The 21,245-nt window shown below is 34.2% G+C and overlaps 1 protein-coding gene across 1 annotated transcript; it reads right to left on the bottom strand.

Moving 5' to 3' along the window:
* Positions 1 to 8,813: 8,813 nt before the first annotated feature.
* Positions 8,814 to 20,209, bottom strand: LOC140441629 (uncharacterized). The gene is made up of 2 exons (XM_072532478.1): positions 20,049 to 20,209; positions 8,814 to 9,078 (listed from the first exon to the last, which is right to left on the bottom strand). Exons 1-2 carry the CDS (start codon positions 20,152 to 20,154, stop codon positions 8,852 to 8,854), a joined length of 333 nt encoding a protein of 110 aa, XP_072388579.1. The 5' UTR covers positions 20,155 to 20,209; the 3' UTR covers positions 8,814 to 8,851.
* Between the last annotated feature and the right edge of the window lie 1,036 nt (positions 20,210 to 21,245).

The raw sequence follows: 21,245 nt of genomic DNA, 5'->3' as shown, positions 1-21,245 counted from the left end.
ACGATATTGTATCTTTATTTCTACATATTCTATCCTACATTAGAATCTAATTTAACATAATCTGTCAAAAAATATACATTATTTTCCTGATTGTAACTGTTGTCTTCCATATCTGCGTAATTTTCTTGGTTTGAAGATCTCTGTCGTGATTGGTGACCACTAGCTCCTCTCTGGCCTCTAAAACTCTTACCCCTAAAACTTCCTCTCATTTGATCATTTTCGTTGTATCCTTTATTAAATCCTCTCATAGGTTCTCTATTGTATGTATGTCTGTGCATTACAAGAATATTACCCAACACAAACCAAAAAAACAAAAATTTTTATAGATCAACCCACCGCGAACGCTGTAAACTTCCTTAAGAACAAAGAAATTAACAGAGCTTTAAAGTGGATAATTCTTTGTATAAATATATAAAAGTGTACATAATGGAAACCGAATTTCATAAATATATAGGATTACTTTTGGTACAAGTCTAAAAATATACATAATGTCAGACAGGTAGAAGTTTTAAACAACGAGTACTGACGTACGACATAAAGCTAGTTTTGTACACAGTAAAACCAACTCAACATTTACAAACCAGTTTGATTACAAAAGGCCATAAGTTCAACCACAACAAATTTATCAAGAAAACAAAAAAGTATAAAGAATTTTCTTCTTCTTCTTAAGGTGCCGTGCATTTCTGCGTAGGCGTCCACCGTACATCGTCTTGTCAGGTGAGATGTTAAATAGTCAGGATTAAATAATTCTGTTTTTGGCAGCATTGCAAAGCATTTCATAGCTGTGGATTCCTGTCCATTGTCGAATATTGCGCAGCCATGACATTTTTTTACGTCCCAGACCTCTCCTACGCTCTATCTTCCCTTCGAGTATCAGTTGCTGAAAAATATATTTTTCTCCTCGTAATATGTGTCCCAAGTATGCAGTCTTCTTACTTTTTAAACTAAAAAGTTCCCTATCCTGTAAGTCCGCTCTTCTGAGTACTTCCTCATTTCTGACCCTGTCCGTCCATGATATTCTAAGCATTCGACGCAGGCACCACATTTCAAACACTTCAAATTTGTTAATGGAACTGGCCTTTAACGTCCATGCTTCCATTTCGTACAAGAGAACAGGCTACACGTAACACTTGAGCATCTTGTATCGGAGGTTGAAGTCCAATTTACGATCAGTCAGAAACTTACGAAGCCTCAAAAAACCATTTCTGGCTTGTTCAACTCTGCTCTTTATTTCATTCTCGGGGTCCCAACCCTCGTTCAGCAAACAACCCAAGTATTTAAATTGCCTGACCTGTTCGATTTCTTCTCCAGAGACATATATCTTTGCATTGGGCTAATCATTGTTTTTGTCTTCTTGATATTTATTTTCAAACCCCGAGCTTCGCTTAGAGCAAGAGTTAGATCATTTAAAAGGCATTGAAGATCTTCGATGTTAATTACTATTTAAATGGGAATAAGCCACAATTAAAGGTTAAAATACGTTTATTGACGTTTCAATTTCCACTTCGGAAATCGTTCTCAAAATACAAACATTAGTGTTTTTATGTTATCTGCCACTATAGCTGTATCATCGGCATACGTGATGTTATTAATAAATATGCCGTTAACTTTAATACCCTTATTAGAGTCTGCGAAGGCTTTTTCCACGTATAAATTGAACAGCATTGGAGACGGTATACAACCTTGCCTTACCCCTTTTTTAATGGAGAAATCTTCTGTTTCGTTGAAATTTTGAAGACGTACTGTTGCTGTCTGCTTCCAATACAGATTGTCGATAATTCTTATATTCTTGTCGTCCAATCACAACTCTTGTAGGTATTTTATCATCAATTCGTGTTTTACATTATCGAATCATAATCGATGCAACAGACAAAAACATCCTTTCTTTGATCTAAACAATTCTGTATTAATGTTTGCATACTAAAGATCGCTTCTCTCGTGCCAAGTTCATTTTTGAAACCAAACTGACTCCATCCACTGACCTCTTCACATTTCTTAAATAATCTAGTGTGCAGTATTCTCAGGAAAAGTTTTAAAAAGTGACTCATTAGGCTTATTAGTCGGTGGTCCTTGCAGAAGCTCGCACGTGGTGTTTTTGGTAGGGCGATAAATGTAGAGCGAAGCCAATCTTTTAGAATCTGGCCCGTATCGTAAATGTCGTTAAAGAGCTTGACAATAATGTCTAGGTTTTCTTCATTAAGTAACTTGATTGTTTCTGCGTACATATCATCTGGTCCTGGGGTTTTGTTACTTTTTAATAGTTTGATAGCATGTACAATTTCAGCTTTCAAAATACTTGGGCCATACAAATGGTCTCCCAGTTGTAGTGGGTTTTGTGTTCTGTTATCATTGAACAAATTGGCTGTGTACAATTTTCAAGTATTAAGTATATCGCTAGGGTCCGTTATTAGTTCATTTTGGTTATTATGTATACCAGTGACTTGTTTTTTCTTGAAGACACCAGCAATTTCCTTAATTTTCTTGTGAAGATTGAAGCTGCCGCCGAGTTTATATAGGTTTTCAGCCTCGGTGCAAAGTGTAGTCATCCAGATCTCCTTCGCCGCTATAATTTCTTTACTACTATATAAGTATATACTATACTAAAGAATTACTAGTACTATACTAAAGAATTTTAGTTTTCTTTAAACCGTAATACCATACTGATTCAACCAACTTAAATATTGACCTTAAATTTCTAGAGTTCAATTGTTTGAAACAAATAATTATAAAAAAATGTTTTAGCCTTGTGAGTTTTTAATACCACACATTATTGAACAATTAGTCCTTGTAATGAGTTTATCTAAAATCTTAAGCAAACATATTTTGAATTATCTGAAGTGTTTACATCGATAATACGGTATTAGATATCAGGTTTGCTACATATCTACTGTAGAAAGTTTAATTACAGAAAAAATAATAAATTTTTATATAATCTTCATTCCAGAGTTTATAGTCTAAGATCCCATTGCAGGATCACTACGTTCATAACGTAGTTAATCAAAGTTATAAGGGGTGCTAGGTTATAGGGTGTAAGGTACACCACAGGGATAAGATTATTTCCGGGTTTCTTCGTATCTGGTGCTTTAAGTACACTGTAAATACAACTAGTAGCAACTATGGGTTAAAATAAATAAAATGCATATCACTGTGAGCGGTATAATTACCGAAAAGAACAATAACTTTTTAACAATAGGCTACACAAAAAAACGTTATGTCCATAGCTTGCAATCTAATGGCTGAATATCAATAATTGATAGCATCCGGTCATACCATGTTACGTCATCGGGTGGCAGTGATGCCAGATATTAATTGTGACACAAACTCACATTTTTACATACATTTAAAATTAGGAGAATACAGTGATAATAGGTTGCCAGTCAAAAGGTGGCTGCAAATATTTTTAATTGAATTAATAGTAATTAGGTTTTGACAGAGAAAAGAAGATATTTGGGTTAAATACGTAGAAAAAACTTTTGAAGATATACGAAGTAACACTGGTATTACAACAAACACCAATTGCGAATCTGGACCACCATTTACAGTCGAAGAAGTAAAATATGCCATCAACAGCACCAAAGATGGTAAAGCAGTAGGTCCTGATAATTTTCACTCAGAATTCTTAAAACTTATGGACTATGATGGCATAAAATGGTTGACAAATATATTTAACAGTATATAGTTGGCGTGGTTCCCCAAGAGTGGTTAGTGTCAACTTTTATAAATCTTCCAAAAAAACCCAATGCGAGAAAGTGCGAAGACTATAGAATTATAAGCCTTATGAGCCATTTACTTAAAACATTTCTAAAGGTGATTCACAAAAGAATATATACAAAATGTGAGGAACAACTAACAAGAACACAATTCGGATTTCGTGAGGCTCTGGGAACACGGGAGGCCCTTTTTGCTGTACAGGTGCTATTTCAGAGATGCAGGGATGTGAATTGTGACATAAACGTATGCTTTATAGATTACCAGAAGGCATTTGACAGAGTAAAACATGACAAATTAATGACTCTAATGCAAGAAATTGGAATTGACAACAAAGATCTTAGAATTATCAGAAACATTTACTACAATCAAACGGCCAAAATCAAAATAGAAGACCAGTTAACTGATAAAATTGCAATAGAACGTGGAGTACGACAGGGCTGTATTTTGTCTCCATTGTTGTTCAACATTTATTCTGAATGGGTATTTAAGGAAGCTTTAGACGGTTGTGCGAAAGGAATACTAATAAACGGTGAATGGTTGAATAACATCAGATATGCAGATGACACTATAGTTTTTGCCGATAATCTGAATGACTTGCAGATATTAACAAATCCCATAACAGAAGTCAGCAACAGATACGGACTAGCTCTTAACATAAAGAAAACCAAATTTATGACAATTAGTAAAAAACCAATACTAAACGCTCATCTTACAATCAACCAACAGAATATCGAAAGAGTCGAGCAATATACATATCTAGGCACCAATTTAAATAGCCAATGGGACCACTCAACAGAAATTAAACAGCGAATAATAAAAGCAAAAGCAGCATTCGTTAGAATGAGAACCATTTTCAACAGTCGAGACATATCATTAAAAACAAAATGCCGTCTATTGAACTGCTACATATTCACAGTTCTGCTCTACGGAATGGAAGCATGGACACTGACTGTTGCATCTATGAATCGGCTCGAAGCTTTCGAAATGTGGTGTTATAGGCGCATCTTACGTATATCCCGGGTTGACAGAGTTACTAATGTGGAGGTCCTGCTTAGAATGGGGAAAGAATGTGAAATTCTCATGACCGTCAAAACTACTTACTTACTTACTTACTTAGTCCTAAGCCTTTCTACCGTTAGGTGTAAGGCTGGTGGGGTTAAGATTTGCACTGTTGTCTCCATGCTATCCGGTCTTGTGTTAGATTTCGTGCACTTTCCCATGTCAATCCTTTCTTCTCAACTTCTTTTCTGATTTCGTCTACCCACCTAACTCTTGGTCTTCCTCGTTTGTTTTTCCCTTGCATTCTCGTTTCAAACACTCGTTTGACCATCTACTATTTTCAAACCATCTTAGTTGCCCCTCTACTATTTTTTCGTTTATTGGTTCTAGTTTTAGGTTTTGTCTGATTGTTTCGTTTCGTATTTTGTCTGTCCTCTTTCTGTTTGCTATTTTCCTCAGGAACCTCATTTCCATAGCATTGACTCGAGATTTTTGTCTCCCAGTCAATGTCCATGACTCGCTATTATACATGATTGTAGGTCTAACTACTGATTTAACGACTGCCGTTTTTACCTTCTCCGGTATTTCTTTTTTTCCCAAAAATGTTGTTTTCATAGTGTTAAATAAGCTTCCTGTTCGTCCCATTCTCTCATTTATTTCCATGTCTTGTTTACCGTTTGATTCAATTATTGCTCCTAGGTATTTAAAATGTTCCACTTGTTCTAGTTGTTTTCCGTTTAATTGTATTGCGTGTGTCTTTCTCTTATTTGAAATTATCATTGTTTTTGTTTTCTCTGTATTTATTTTCATATTTATGTTTGACAGTTCTTCTTCTAGGATTTCAAGGTTGTTCTGAAGGTCTTCTCTGTTTTCTGCTATCAAAACCATGTCGTCTGCGAATAGAAGCTCTGATAGTTGAGTCTGTTTCATTTGCCAGTATCCTAATATTAGTTTTCTCATTCTTCTCTTGGCTTTCTTTATTGCTGTATCCAGTACCACTGAGAACAGCAGTGGGCTCAACACGCATCCCTGTTTGAGGCCTTGACTTGTAGTAAATTCTTCGGATTCCTCGTTGTTGGTTCTCACCGTATTTGTATTATTATTGTACATATCCTTTATTACATCAATTGTTATCCTGTCAACTCCTCTTTCCTTTAATGTCCTCCATACGTCCTTTCTTTGTATTCTGTCAAACGCCTTTTCCAGATCAATAAAGCATATATGTATTTCTCTATTTTTATTGATTACTTTCTCACTTATTTGTCTTATTGTGAATATGTGGTCTTGCGTGCTTCTGTCCTTCCTGAATCCACATTGTGTATCTTCCATAGTTGGTTCTATTTGGGTTTTTATTCTTGTTTCTATTATTCTTGCGAATACCTTCCCAGGAATACTTGATATAGTAATACCTCGGTAATTATTACAGTTTCTCTTGTCGCCCTTTTTGTGTATTGGTAGTATAATGTCTTTCTTCCAGTCCTGTGGTATTTCTGCTCTTTTTATGATATCATTCATTAGTTCTTTCATGCTGTCCACTCCCTCTATTCCCATGAATTTTATCATTTCCGGGGTGATATCATCCTTGCCTGGTGCTTTGCCTAATTTAACTCTTTCAATTGCCTTTTCTAGTTCCTCTGTTGTTATGGGTTCTACTTTTTGTTCTTCATTAATTTCTTGTATCTCCACTATGTTGTCTACGTCTGTATGAGTTAGCTCTTTGAAATGTTCTCTCCATCTTTCCATTATTTGGTTTTCTTCTGTTATTACCTTTCCATTCTTGTCTTTTATATTCGGCATCATGTGTTCTTTCTTTTGTCTGAGCTGTTTTAATGCGCCATAGAAGAGTTTTTGGTTTTCTCTATAATTATTTGTCATGTTTAGTCCAAACTTTTCCCATGACCTTTCTTTTTCTGCTTTTACAGCTATTTTAACCTCTTTTCTTTTTTCTTTATATGCCTCATAATCTTCAGGGCGCTTTGTACTTAGATATCTCTTCCAGTTTTCTTTTTTGTTCTTTACTTTCCTTCGTATTTCGTCCGTCCACCATTCAGTTCTCCTCATGCTATTATGTCAAAACTAAAAAGTTGGAATATCTAGGACATGTAATGAGAAATCAAGAACGTTACGGCCTTCTCCAGCTGATTCTCCAAGGGAAAGTAAATGGTAAGAGAGGACCGGGAAGAAGATGCATTTCCTGGCTTCAAAATTTACGAAAGTGGTATAACACGACTACCACTGAACTGTTCCGCGCTGCAATAAATAAAGTAAAGATAGCCGTAATGATCGCCAACATCCGGAACGGATAGGCACTTTAAGAAGAAGAAGAAGAGTTTTTGACAAATATTTTATTTCTTCCATTAATTTTTTAAACAAAATACGCTGCTCATGACGTAGGTATATATCTATGTAAAAGACTATGACAAGTCACACTGTCCGATAGGGTAAATACGCTATCTAGGAAACAAATCTAAACTACCAACTGACACTTTAATCTACCGAGTAAATCATATTCATAATCAGAAGCCCTTAATCGAATCAGAATAAACTGCGGAAGGTAAATGGATCTATAGGACTACATACATCTGTTGACACAACTTTTAAAATTCTTTTTCCTCTTCTTTCATTATGAATACTGTAAAATATGCAGTAGTGATTGTGAAATTGTTTTACTTTAAACAGATTACATATATACCAAATATGGCATACTTTACAGAATTACCTAATATCCTATGCATTATCCCACTAAGTTCAACAGCTGTGATTTGTGCTTCTGGTAGATCTTTACATCGTAATATATAAGTTATTTCTTAACTTACCTATTATCACAACATGATTTCCTTTTATTGTTTTGAGCTGTTTTTTAATACAATTTGTTTACAGTTTGCTACTTTAGATTGATTTCACCTTGTTTAGTTGTCACCAATGATTGGCCCTTTTTGCCACATTTATGTTGTACATACTTCCTGGATATTATCTAAAAATCTTTTAGCGTCTTTAATAAAGTGGTTTTCTTAAAGCAAATATCAATTGCTGTGGTAATTGATATTATGTAATTGATATGCTTCTAGCATTACGGAGAGTAACTGTGATGCAACTTCACTATCTTACACTTGACCTCATTGAGTTCTCAAAGAGTCTGACTAAATTCTTCTAAAACTTTTTTAAAAACCCTGTTGTGTATTTCAATGAGCATAGTCTCTGCTCAAGTTGAACATGTGTCGAAATGCCCTTATCTTGGTAAGTCTTTTTCAATGTACCTATAATCTCTTTTGCTAAGATATTTGGATTAACAATTTCCATTTCACTCTCATGCAAACATTGCACTATTAGATTCCGGGCTTTCATCTTTTATATTGTGTTTCTTATAAATTACTAGAGCAGCATCATCTGCAGGTTCATCTTGGGATAGTACAACTAAGACGCCAGCTTATTTTAGTAACAATTTTACTCTGAATAATCAGTTGGATAAATTATTTCCATTGAAGTAGTATCACGGTTTTCGAAAAAACTTTGTTTCCTTGTTACCACTATGTAAGCTTTTTAATTCCCACAACTCTAAGCCCATAACATCAGAGGACAGTGTGGTGAGAAAGAGTATACTTAGACGGAATTTTACAAAGAATACGTTGACAAATATGAACGTTTCTGTTATAACAATAATAGCTGGTTACAATATCAATGGCTTGTTGAGTCGTTAACACACTTGGCATACACAGTTAGTGTAAAACCTAACATGCTAACACTAAAAACATTAAATATTTAATTGTAATACCAGCAAAGATCATATGTTTTTAGCACCTTGCTTGACGACGTAAAAGCATGACTCCCAAATAGAATAATATAAAAAGCATTAGAGATGTGGTGCTGTCGACGAATTGCAACTGAATAAATATTGCATGAATACTTTTCATAAAAAATAGAAAATTTGAATACTTGGACCATCTAATGCCGCGACAAAAATACTCATTCCAACAAAATATAATGTAGGAAAAGATTAAAACGATTAGAGAAATATCTTAGTTCTGAGTACCTACCTCTCCTGTTTTTGTGTTCTGAATGATCTTTCTGTAAATTTTGTAGGATTAAAAGAAACATTTAATAAAAATGGTTAAAGTTTTATTAAAGTTTGAGCATATCTTTATTAGAATGATGGTGGTGTTGTTTCTTCAGTCGTTGTTCCAATAGTTGTTGAACGATCTCCACAGTCAACTCCGAAGTCGCATCGATCTGTCTCGGTATTGAAGTTCGTACCGGGAGCACAGTGGAATTGGAAGGGAGTACTTCCGGAGCATTCGTAAAATATATCACAGTAGATTGGATCAGGTACGTAGACTGGAGGTTTCGATGGGTCAAAAGGTGGGCAGGTCACTGAAATATAAACGGAATATTTTGATATAGGAGCCGTTCAAGTATTAAGTAGGCAGATTTATCACTATTATTTACCCCCTCCCCAACCCCCTCGTCACCAAAAGTAAGAAAAAGCCTTATCTCCTCCCTTGTTACGTAAATATTGTTATATGTATTTTTTCTTTAATGTATTCTGTTTTTTTATTGATTTATGAGCAGTAGTTATAATTCTAGAAATAGGAAAATTGATTTAGGATAGAGGACTTTACACACATAATATTCAATTACACAAACTTAATTGACGCGGTATTCAACGTATCTTAAGGTACAAATATTATAATCTTAAGTAATATTACGAACAAAACAACTCATTTAAATTTTTGATATACATATTAACAGATTGCTGGACACAGATTGCAGTGTTCCTCAATGTTCATTCTATTATAATTCACAAAAAATTCCATACATAAGTTTCCGCTGGACGAGAATATGAGAAAAATTTGGCAATGTATTTTGCGAATTGGCAGACCTATAACCAAGTACATGACTGTGTAGTTTACATTTTACTGAGAACGATTACTTTCCAAATAAGTGTTGATTAAAATATTATTTATATTTTAATATATTTATATCTCATTTACTTTATAGTAACACCTGACACTAAATTCGGAAGACTGAAAAATGCTGTTTCATCAGATAAATTGCCCAAAGGTCTCATGAAGTTATTAATAGAAAACGTACGGCGTACTTTACAAAATATAACGTGGTCAGCTCCAAAAACTGCCTCACCCTCAACTAAAGATCTCTGCCGCCCTTGCAACCACAAAAATAATTGAAATAATGTAAATTTTACTTTCCGTGTTTCAGATATACTGTAAAAAATAAACATTTAATTTTATTTTTATTCAGATTTGGGAGTCAATTACCGCATGTATAAACTCGAATCACAAACAAATAAACTTTGAAGAACGTACTCCAACTTTTACTTTGGCAAAACACACGTGTAAATGATTTATATCAAACGGTTCGAGATCAAATGACAAAATGATTTGTTTTCCCCCGAAGTTATCATCCATCTTTGAAATTTTGAGCGCCCCCTGTCGGAATTGGCTATCGCGAATACCCATTCACTGTTTAGAGTTTAGAGATACATAGCGGTGACAACCGTCTCGCAAATTATGTAAAGATTAGCTAGAATCTTGAGCTAGAATCACTTATTGTGTCTCTGTAGACAGATTGTAAAATTGGGTGCCTACATTTCAAGCATCCTAGTTCGTATAATAGTTGTTTATTGGGTAGCGGTTGCCGGTTAGTAGTAGCAAAGAATAAAGTAAATAGTATAATAAAGTAGTAATAAGTAAATAGTATAATAAGTAATAAAGTAAATAGAAGAATAAATAAAATAGTAGCAAAAAAGAAAGTAAGCGTCTATATTCTTTGGTAGTAGCTTAGAGACCGTTAATAATATAAGTAACGTTCCTCTATCGGTCGATCGGATAGCCAAGCGGGCTGGGCGGCTGGCTTCTCCTTCGCTTTACTGCGAGATATGTCAGTTCAATCCCCAGCTCGGTGTACAGAAAACAAAAAGGCTAACGCAGCAGTTTAAAATTCTAAATGAATCTGCGGCTTAGTCTAGAATATGCTGGTATCTGATCGGCCTATGGTGGAGCAGTACGGCAAGAGATAAGGGCTTGCGGCTTGGTGATACTCCTCCATAGATCCCTACCGGAAGGGCGTGTGCCGCCTAAATACTGGGTATATATATATATATATATATATATATATATATATATATACGTTCCTCTATTTTCCGTAAAGTGTATATTTTGATACTGTTTTTACCGTGTTTTTGTATTACTTGAGGTAAGTTGTTGATAAATATGATACTAAAATATATTTTATAAAAATATGATATTTTAAGTATGTATTCTAAAGAGGAAACGCGGTTTTTGCGGTTGTATGAAGACGTAAGTACAGGCGATGAAGCAGAGTGCAGGATTTAGCAAGTGGTGAAAGTTTCAGAGCATATTGAATGGTATAGTGATGTTGCCGATATTAGTGTGTTCTGTAAAGAACCATTAAGAGAGCAAATAACGATTGAAGATGATATTCACACACCACTTGAAATATTTAGTAAACTATGGGATGATGAAATTGTGACACTTTTACTTGATTGTGCCAACAACTACGGATAGATACTTTGTCAGGAGGTTCGCCCTAAAACCCGAGAATCTCTAAGTAGGATTTACAAACAGATTGATAAGCAGGAGTTATATAAATTTTCAGGCTTATGTTTGTTACGGGGACAAACGAGAAATTGCGATATACGAAGACTTTTTAGCCTAAAACCACTAAACTATTTTTCGATATTTCCTATAAAAATGTCTAGTAGATGCTTCGAACACATTTTACGCAGCTTTTCAGCGCATAATAAGCTGGAATTTTCTGCTGAGACCGATAGATTAGCGAAGGTAAGAAATATTTTGTGTATTATAAATTTTCAATCTTGTTATAATTCTCAACAACAATTATCTCTAGATGAATTGTTACTTTAATTTCGAGGGCCATTAGCTTTCAGAACATACATGAAAAATAAAAAAACTAAATATGGCATAAAATGTTTAAAACTATGTAGTGCAGATGGTTATGTCCTCAACATAGATATATACAATGGCAAGGAGAGAACTCGCATGATGAAGCTAAGTCTAAAACTGAAGCTAAGTCTAAACTGAAGCGGTTGTATTAAAATTAATGCAACCATATATAAATAACGGATACCATCTATATGGACAATTAGTATAACAGCATATCGCTAGGTAACCGACTTCTTCAACATAAAACTCACGTAACGGGTACTCTTCGAAGAGACAGACGAGAAAATCCTGCTGTAGCAACTAAAGCAAAATTAAGAAAAGGAGAGCATGTTTGGAAAAGACAAGGAAAAGTGTACGTTCCAAAGTGGAGAGATAACCGCAAAATGCTTGCGATGACGACTGGGTATCACTCAAAACTAATAAGATGTAAAAACCGAAGGGAACAAGAAAAAATAAAACCCATCGAAGTATTCCATTATAACAAATATATCTGGGATAGGCAGGTATGATCAAATGATTTCATACTTTTCATGTCCCAGGAACCATTTTCTAGTATAAAAAGATAATATTTCATCTATTAGATATAGCTGTCTGGAATGCATTTTTTTTGTTCAAAAAGATTAACAGTCTTAATCCAGCAGCAACAATCAGATTTATCGATTTCAGGGATTTACTTATCCAAAGCCTGTTAGGACTGGACCCTAAAATAGAAGATACAAAAACATTGATTAAGTCTTCTTCACAACATACACCACAAGAAAATACGGCTCTTCCTGCTAATCTTGAAAATTTACCAGTATAGCATTTTTAGGAAACGATACCTTTTCCACAGAATTATAGCCGGAATAAGTATTTTCTGCGGTGCAAAAAGTGCACAACAGGAAGGAGAAGACAGATCAGCTACAGGTGCAAAACATGCACTCCCGATTTGCAATTCGGGAGTGTCCAGTAATGTGTTAATTCCAATTAACAGTCTTGAGTCCATGACACACGAATTCATGATTCTAAGATTCTAAGTTTTCGATGATGTTAGATGTTTGCTGCTCAATGCTGTGTATCTGCTCACTTTATTTCGATTTTGGAATCCCTACGTCGTTCTCATCGAGCTATTTAACATCGTAGTTCTCTAAATTTTGAATAATGCACATCAGTTCAGCAGCGACTCTTATAGGCCTTACTTTCATAGCAGTGTTCGTGTTAACTTTTTGTTCATGTATCTTCTCAATATGACGATTTAGTGATTTCAGAGAAGCATTTGTGCATAATGAGTAAAGCATTTAAGCGTAGAGCTAAATTGATTGGAATATTGAGAAATTGTCCTTCATCATCCAAAACCAAGTCATCAACTCTTATATCTTTAGATGGTGAAATACTTATAAAAAGTATAGTTTTAGGTACCTAGAATCAGTATTACAAGAGTAATGGGAAATATATGGAGATGCATGCAGTAGAATTAAGGTTGGATGAATAACGTGGAAGGAAGCGAGTGGTTAGTTGTGTTACAGAAAAATTCCAACGAAGCTCAAGGAAAAATTCTATAAAAGAGCCATAAGACCAGCTATGATGTACGGAACTAAATGTTAGGCAGTTAAAATGAAAGAGGGATAACGAAGGCTTGTTAGATGGATAAGTGGAGTAACAAAAGGGATTAAATTAAGAATAAGTATATTAGGGGATGTCTAGGGGTGCACCAATTGTTGCCAAAGTAAGAGAGGATAGGTTAAGATGGTTTGGTTATGTTTATCGTTGATATGTTAATCACCCAATACAAAAAATTACTGATCTGGGAAATAGGGGAAAAGGAAATAATGATAATGATGTTTCTGATCTGTTTATCTTTATTTATTTAATTTTTCTTCAATGGCTTCAAGATGTGCAAAAGTAATGGTATATAATAGATAAATAGTATCATAAACCACAAAAAAGTATATCTTTAATAAGCAAGAATAAGATATGCTAAAAATATTGGTAATGATATACCATTATCAGTAAATATTATTGAACAAAAGTTTGCCAAAGAAAGGAGAGTCAATGCGGGTTTAATCGAAAATGATATAGTAAACTAAGACAAAGGAGATTTAAAGTGCCGTGAGATGACAAATAGGAAAAATGAGGCAATAAACAAGAACTAACAGATGCAGCAACTAACACTGCTAGACAAAAAGACCAACGTTGGAATACTACAATACAACATTGGAGATCTTACGAAAGTAAACGACCAAGAGGAAGACCACAGATGAGATGGGTTGATGACATTAAAAGAATATCCGGAACAAATTGGAAATTTTGAATAAAATCCTTTATAAAAAGGTATATAAAAACCCAGTTGGGCTATGTTGCATTGACAAAACGTTTTCGGAATAAATATTCCATCATCAGTGTCAAGTTAATACATGGATGTAGCCACTAAATATGTGGGTAAAAACCCTTTAAAAATTATTAAATAAGATTTGATTTACATTATGTCTAATTTACAGTTAAGATGTTAAAGTTACCGTTGGATTAGTAACATGGTGACATATGACTCTACATTAGTTGCGAGTCCTGAGACGGTATGTCTACGAGTTTTTTTTTTTTTTTTTGGTGTTGGGGTGAAGATTAATGTGTTGTAAATTATTGACTAGGTGACTAGTATTTTTGACTGAGAATCGAGGGGTGAAGTTCGTCATATTGTTAATTAGATTCAATATAAATTTTGATAGGATGGAAACTGGAGTGTTTATGAAACTAACAACTGGACGAATGGGAATGCCCTCCTTGTGTATTTTAGGTAAACCATACAGTCTGGGTGTCAAAGGGTTGCTTGGGATTTTATAGTATGGTGCAAAATGTTCAGAGAAAAAGTCTGTGAAAAGTTTAATGTTATCTTTTAATTTGTTTATGAACTTTTTAGAGGGGTCTGTTGCAAGTAAAGTGAAGTTATTATTATTAAGGAAAGTTGAAACTTTATTGTTATATGATGTTTGATCTATAATCACTAGACAGTTACCTTTGTCTGCTTTGCTGATGATTAAGTTATTGGATTTGATTTTCTTCTTGATGGAATGGAGGGTCTTGAGGTGTTCATTGCGTTTGTTTTGAGACAGCTTGTGAAAATTGGATGTTGAATGAAAATTGGGTGTTGAATGAAAATTTTGTGCGTTGTAAGAAAAGTTGGAAGATGAGGGTGTGTTGGTATTAAGTACTGTTGAAGAATTAGAAGGATACTTTTTGTTTTTAAATTTGTTGATGGTATTGAAGCAAGAGTTTCTAATAGAAGTTTTTTGATTTAACGGGACTGAAAGGTTTTGGATAATAATATCTAGCTCAATGGAGAGACTCTGAAGGTCTTTTTCTGAGACCTTACGAGGGATGGAGTATTTGAGACCTAGGTTTAGAAGATGAAGTTCATTTTTGTCTCGTAGACATACTGTCTCAGGACTCGCAACTAATGTAGAGTCATATGTCACCATGTTACTAATCCAACGGTAACTTTAACATCTTAACTGTAAATTAGACATAATGTAAATCAAATCTTATTTAATAATTTTTAAAGGGTTTTTACCCACATATTTAGTGGCTACATCCATGTATTAACTTGACACTGATGATGGAATATTTATTCCGAAAACGTTTTGTCAATGCAACATAGCCCAACTGGGTTTTTATATACCTTTTTATAAAGGATTTTATTCAAAAATTTTTAATATATGGTATACAGCCAAATACAGGAACTTTGTTTCCTTGTGAAATTGGAAATATGTTGCTCAGCATAGAGACCGATGGAAGGAGTTGGGAGAGGCCTATGTCCAAACATGGACGACAGAAGGCTAAGAAGAAGAAGAAGAAGAACAGATGCCGCAACATACCTTTTAGGGCAGCAGTCAACAAAGTCAAAATAGCTATTTTAGTGTCCAACATCCTTAACGGATATGCACCATAAGAAAAGTACAGTAATACCAAGGTCCACTAAGACATATCTTTGGGATCAAGAGATGAGATACTATCGTGGGGAGCACTTTCATCCCATTTCACTATTTTATTGAATTAGTTAGAGAATTAGGTGAGAGCTTGTTATGAAACTCCAAGGACCTCAAGCCATGGGCCTATATTGACTCTAGAGCTAATCTACATGTATATAAAAAATCGACTCACTCGATAAATTGGATTGTATGCTTAGTAAAGTCATGTTGTGTGACTTTGAATTAAAACAACTTATGAAAAAAATATCTATTATAGAGCTTACAAAAATAATTGTTTTATGCAAATTCGCAACGTGTTGTAAAATTTGTCTAACTCTGTATGGCACAGGGAATGCAACAAACATTGTAACGGGCATGTTCTACGCAATTTAGATCTCTATGAGTTTGCCGGTGGCTGTCTCAGTCGCCTTTCAAACGTCAACGTGTGTGTACACTTCAAAGTGCAGTAAGTGAATATTTTATAAACGAATATCTCGAATACCGTCGATACCAGGAGACCGGTAGCTACAGTCGATGACGACAGAGAGGGATGATCTATTCATTGTCCTGAGTGCCTTTAGGAATCAGCAAGCGACACGAGTTGAACTTAAACAATCCTTGAAGAATGTACGAGGTGTCACTGTCACTCAGTGGACAGTTGTGTGAAGAATTAAGGCTACCACTTTGACTCCCAGATGAGCTAACACAAGGCCCAAATTGAACGCACGTCAGAAACAAGCTCGACTTCAGTTTGCTCGAGAACACGTTAATTAGGACCTTGGCCAATGGAGCAGAGTTTTATTCTCTAATGAGGGTGAAATGTGTTTGTATAACAATGACAAGATGATGCGTCTATCGGAAGCCCGGAAAACGAATTGCTCAGTGCTGCAGTGTCGAAACAGTGAGCTATGGAGGTGGTTCGTGTATGTTTTGGGGTGGTATATCTTTAGAAGGAAGAACGGAGCTTGTGTTCGTGTCCGGGGGTGGTCGCGGAGGGGGTTTGACAGCGGATCGTTGCATTACGGATATTCTCCAAGAGCATGTTGTTTCTTACGCCTGCTACGGAGGGACGGTTTCATGCTAATGCATGATAACGGTCGATGACACACAGCGCGGATTACGAAAGATTACCTGGCCAACGCCAATATAACAACAATAGACTGGAACTTAATAAGGAACTTAATAGATCGCATGAAAAGTGTAACACAACTCAGAGGAGGAATTACTCAGTATTAATTTAAATTTTTTATGTTAATTTACTTTTATATTCATTACATAATGACTTTCATTTATAACATGTTTTCTCACATACAATATTAAGATATCTTTGTTATGTTCTTTACTTACTAACTTTATAAATATTGGTGTCATTGCAATAAAAATTACTACTGTTTACGATATTTTATTTTTAATTTTACATAATGTGGATATACACTGACCAAACAGCATAGTGAAAAAATATAACTTATTTTACTTTTGAGTCGATTTTTTTGCTCCTGAGTTTTCAAAATATTTTAGTTTTACTGTTTTATATCTACATATTTTAAAACAATAGAAATTATTTGTTTTTACCTCGATATTTAAAGGCGGTTTTATCAGAGAGCACTGTAGTAATAGTAAAAACGAAAATTAATAACTTGAACATATTGTCATTTTCAAGTATGCAACATTGCAACAAAAATATGTCATACACTTTATACAACTATTTATTGATGCGTTAAATGCGTATAGATTGATTAGATAGTAAAAATTATCATACATTTAAATGTTTTACGAGGAACTCATATTATTTGAGTGATATTAATAGAATCCTATTAAGAGGTTTCAAAAATGCATACTTAAGAGTAATTTGCTCGGTGTAGGACTAATTTATAGTTTTCTTAATATATGTATTATATAATTTATATAATATGAAGATATTTTAAAAATTATTTAAGATTTTTAGAATTGTAGAAAAGAGAAGAACTTCCAGATCCTAATCAAAGTCAAATACTGAAAGTCCAAAATGTAGGTTAAGAAAACATCCCAGATATCACAACAAAGGAAATAAAAAGAGCTCTCTCGGAGATGAAAAACAATAAGTCACCTAAAGAAGATGGGATAGAACAAATCAAAGAATGAGGAGAGACGTAAATAAATGTGTTAAAAAAGATGTTTAATATTTGTTTGACAAGAGGCGTAACCTCCTCCCAATAGCATAATGCAATAATACATAATACACAAAAAAGGACCTAAAGAACTACAGACCTATTAGTTTGCTCTCCCATACATACAAACTATACTTGAAGATGGTAATAAAACGGCTTGTGAACAAACTGGATAGTTATCAACTTTGGGAACAAGCTGGGTTTCGCTATAGATACGGAACAAATGATCATCTTCAAGTTATTAAAACGCTAATAGAAAAGTGCACAGAATACTGCAAACCTATCTTTCTTATATTTGTAGACTATGAAAAGGCATTTGATACTATGGATCATCATACAATGCTTCGAGAATTGGCTGACTGCCGCATCGACTACCAATATACCTATTGCCTTGATTAAGAATATCTACGAAACTGGTACAGCTTGTGTCCGACTTCATGAAGATACCAAAAAGTTCGTAATAGAACGTGAAATTAGACAGGGTGATACTATTTACCGAAATTGTTTACAGCTGTACTCGAATATATGTTCAAGCGAATGGACCGAGATGATAATATGGGAATTAATATAAATGGAGAGGATTTGAACCACCTAAGATTTGCTGATGATATCGATATAATATCTGATAGAGTTGATAAAGCTACAAAAATGATGAAAACGCTATATGGATGGTTTTAAAACAACACCTCAGAGACAAAATGTATGACCAGCCCTTTTTATTAAGGACGGCCATCACTTGCACACTAGAAACTTAGATGTTATTATCGCTACTAGGGAAAACCCTGTAACTTTATTGTGCTCACCGCCTCACACTACACAAAAGATGTAAAGGCTCGACAAATCCGTAATGGGGGCTTAGAAAATTTTCTAAAGTGAAAAAATTCGTCAATTTTTAAGGCAAAATAATCGCCTAATATCTCATTTTGACATGAGTGACCTGCTTGGTAAAGCTTTGAAAGCGATGAAATGGCAAATGGACAACCAGTTTTACCACAATACATACTTCCCATTTTTGTTCTTAAAAAAACGACAAGACACAAGAGGCCGAAAATCGGGAATAGGTTTTTTATATTACACGATCACTTTTTCGGTAAACAAAAATGTATTTTTTTTTTCAATAACACAAAATATATTTTTATATATGTATTTTTTTAAGGCTGTTACAATAATTCGGTATAAAAAACATTTTAACTACGCCTTTACCATTTTTATTATTTATTTTATTTCAATACTTTTCGAAATAATTCGATAAATAAAAATTGTATACCATAGTCCCCGACTTTACTCTAGTAGCAACGCTACTTAAATCAAAATTTCTCCCAAAGACAATTAAAACAAAGATATAAAACTATAATTCGCCTCATAATAACATATGGCAGTAAGACTTGGACACTGAACCAGCGCGAGACAACAAAATTATTAGTCTTAGAACGGAAGATTCTCTGGGCGATCTTTGCGCCTTGTAGAGACGAGATAACAAGAGAGTGGAGAAAAAGACACAATTAAGATCTCCAAGCACTCTATAGAGATAAAAACATAATACGATACATCAAGGCAAATAATCGAATGATGAAATATTACTAAATACAACCTTCCGTTGTATTTAGTTGTTTTATCTGTTTTATGTTATATGTTTTATCTGGTCTGTTCTTCTCTACGGAGTCGAAACATGGACTTTAAAAATAAAGAGCCTGAATAGAATCGAGGCATTTGAAATGTGGGTGTACCGTAGAATTTTAAAAATTCCTTGGACAGCACGAAAAACAAATGAAGAAGTACTAGCGAGACTCAATTTAGAAAAAGAACTATTGAGAACAGTCAAAAGAAGAAAAACCAGTTATTTAGGGCATTTGTTGCGCAACGAGAAATACTACATCCCTCAGTTGATAATAAAAGGCAAAATAGAAGGAAAGCGAGGAATTGGAAGAAAAAAATTGTCCTGGTTACGTAATATCAGAAACTGGACAGGACTTGGATTTGAGGAACTCTTAAGAACAGCTGAAGATAGACAAACGTTTGCCACCATAACCGCTAACCTCCATTGATGGAGACGGCACTTGAAGAAGAAGACAACCTTCCGGGAAAGGCCGGCAAGAGTGGAGGAAAATAGTAAACGCGACCAAAGCTTACTTAGAATTGTAGGGCCAAGGACGAAAGAAGAAGAAAGTGTACTGAATATGTATAATTTGACGTTTCTCTAATAAAAGTATTTCTTTAAATCGCGTTTAATGATTGTAACACAGAAATTGAAATTCTGATTTACTGAGTTATTTATAAAAAGTCATAACGATATAAAGTTAACTGCCTACCTGAAGGTCTGCGAGTTGGTGCTAAAGTGGTTTCATCAGGAAGTGTTGTATCGTCTTGACATATTACGGCAACAATTGCGCAGAAAAGAACCACTAGTTTCAACATCTTGCGACTGTTTGAAGATGTACAATAAAAGTAATTATATTTTCTAGCCAATATAAAGGTCGAATTTTGACGAAACACTTATGCTAGATATAAAACAAGCACTTAAGATTAAAAAAAATCACAATCCAATCACGTGTTTTAATAAAATTAGTCTTTTTAACTGCTATATTAGCAGCAATATTTAGAAGTACTTAAGATTTAATTATTATATATTCTCGAAATGATGCAGAAACGAAATTAAATATATCTATATGTATAAAGTTATCTATATGTAATAGGTATAAACCATAATTTCAGTTAAAAATACGTTTGGATCTGAATCTCCCAGTTGAACTATATTAAAATAAGTTGACTACAATACGATAATTGCACGACAGGAGCTCATAAAGAAATATGGACAAAGAAATCTCACTAGTGATTGGAAAACTTTGTAGTATACACAAAAAAAGGAGATATCTTTGAATACCAAATTAAAAGAGAAAATTCCAAAGTAAAAATTTCTGATGTATGATGTATATTTTATATTACTAAAATTTTAAAATTTATTTTAAAGGATTTTAATTATTTTCATCAAAACGTTTTCTGTCTAGTCGGAACATCATCAGTCAAACATCCTTTAGAGTAGTTGAAACTAGCCATATATCTAAGTATAATAACCTTTAGATTACATGAAAAACATACATTAAAAAATAGTCCAGTCGTCAGAGAGTTGACCCCTAAAAATCATACGAACAAGCTGAATTTTGCAGAGAATATTAATTTTGAGGCTCCAAAAAAGATGCAAAAAAGTTTACCACTTTTATCTCTGGGCTTCCCCCTAAAACCACTCTCGCAGGGGGGTAAAAACGCAAAAAAATCGATTTTTTAAGAATCTATACACCGCACAAAAAAATTTTTCAAATAAAAAATGTAGCTGAGATAATTTTAAATCAAAATGTTTATAAGCATTTTTTATGTAGAATAAACCGTTCTCTTAGAAACAATGCTTAAAGCGACCGTCGATTTTGCATGTCAGTCCAGCGCGCTAAATCAATCAATAAAATTTGTATCAGCTCGACGGTAAAAACTCGATATCTTTTCATCCAAATATC

This window comes from Diabrotica undecimpunctata, chromosome 5 (assembly GCF_040954645.1).
Source record: "Diabrotica undecimpunctata isolate CICGRU chromosome 5, icDiaUnde3, whole genome shotgun sequence".
NCBI classification, from domain to species: domain Eukaryota; kingdom Metazoa; phylum Arthropoda; class Insecta; order Coleoptera; family Chrysomelidae; genus Diabrotica; species Diabrotica undecimpunctata.
The sequence above is the reverse complement of the archived record's forward strand: the minus strand, read 5'-3'. Positions and strand labels throughout refer to the sequence as shown.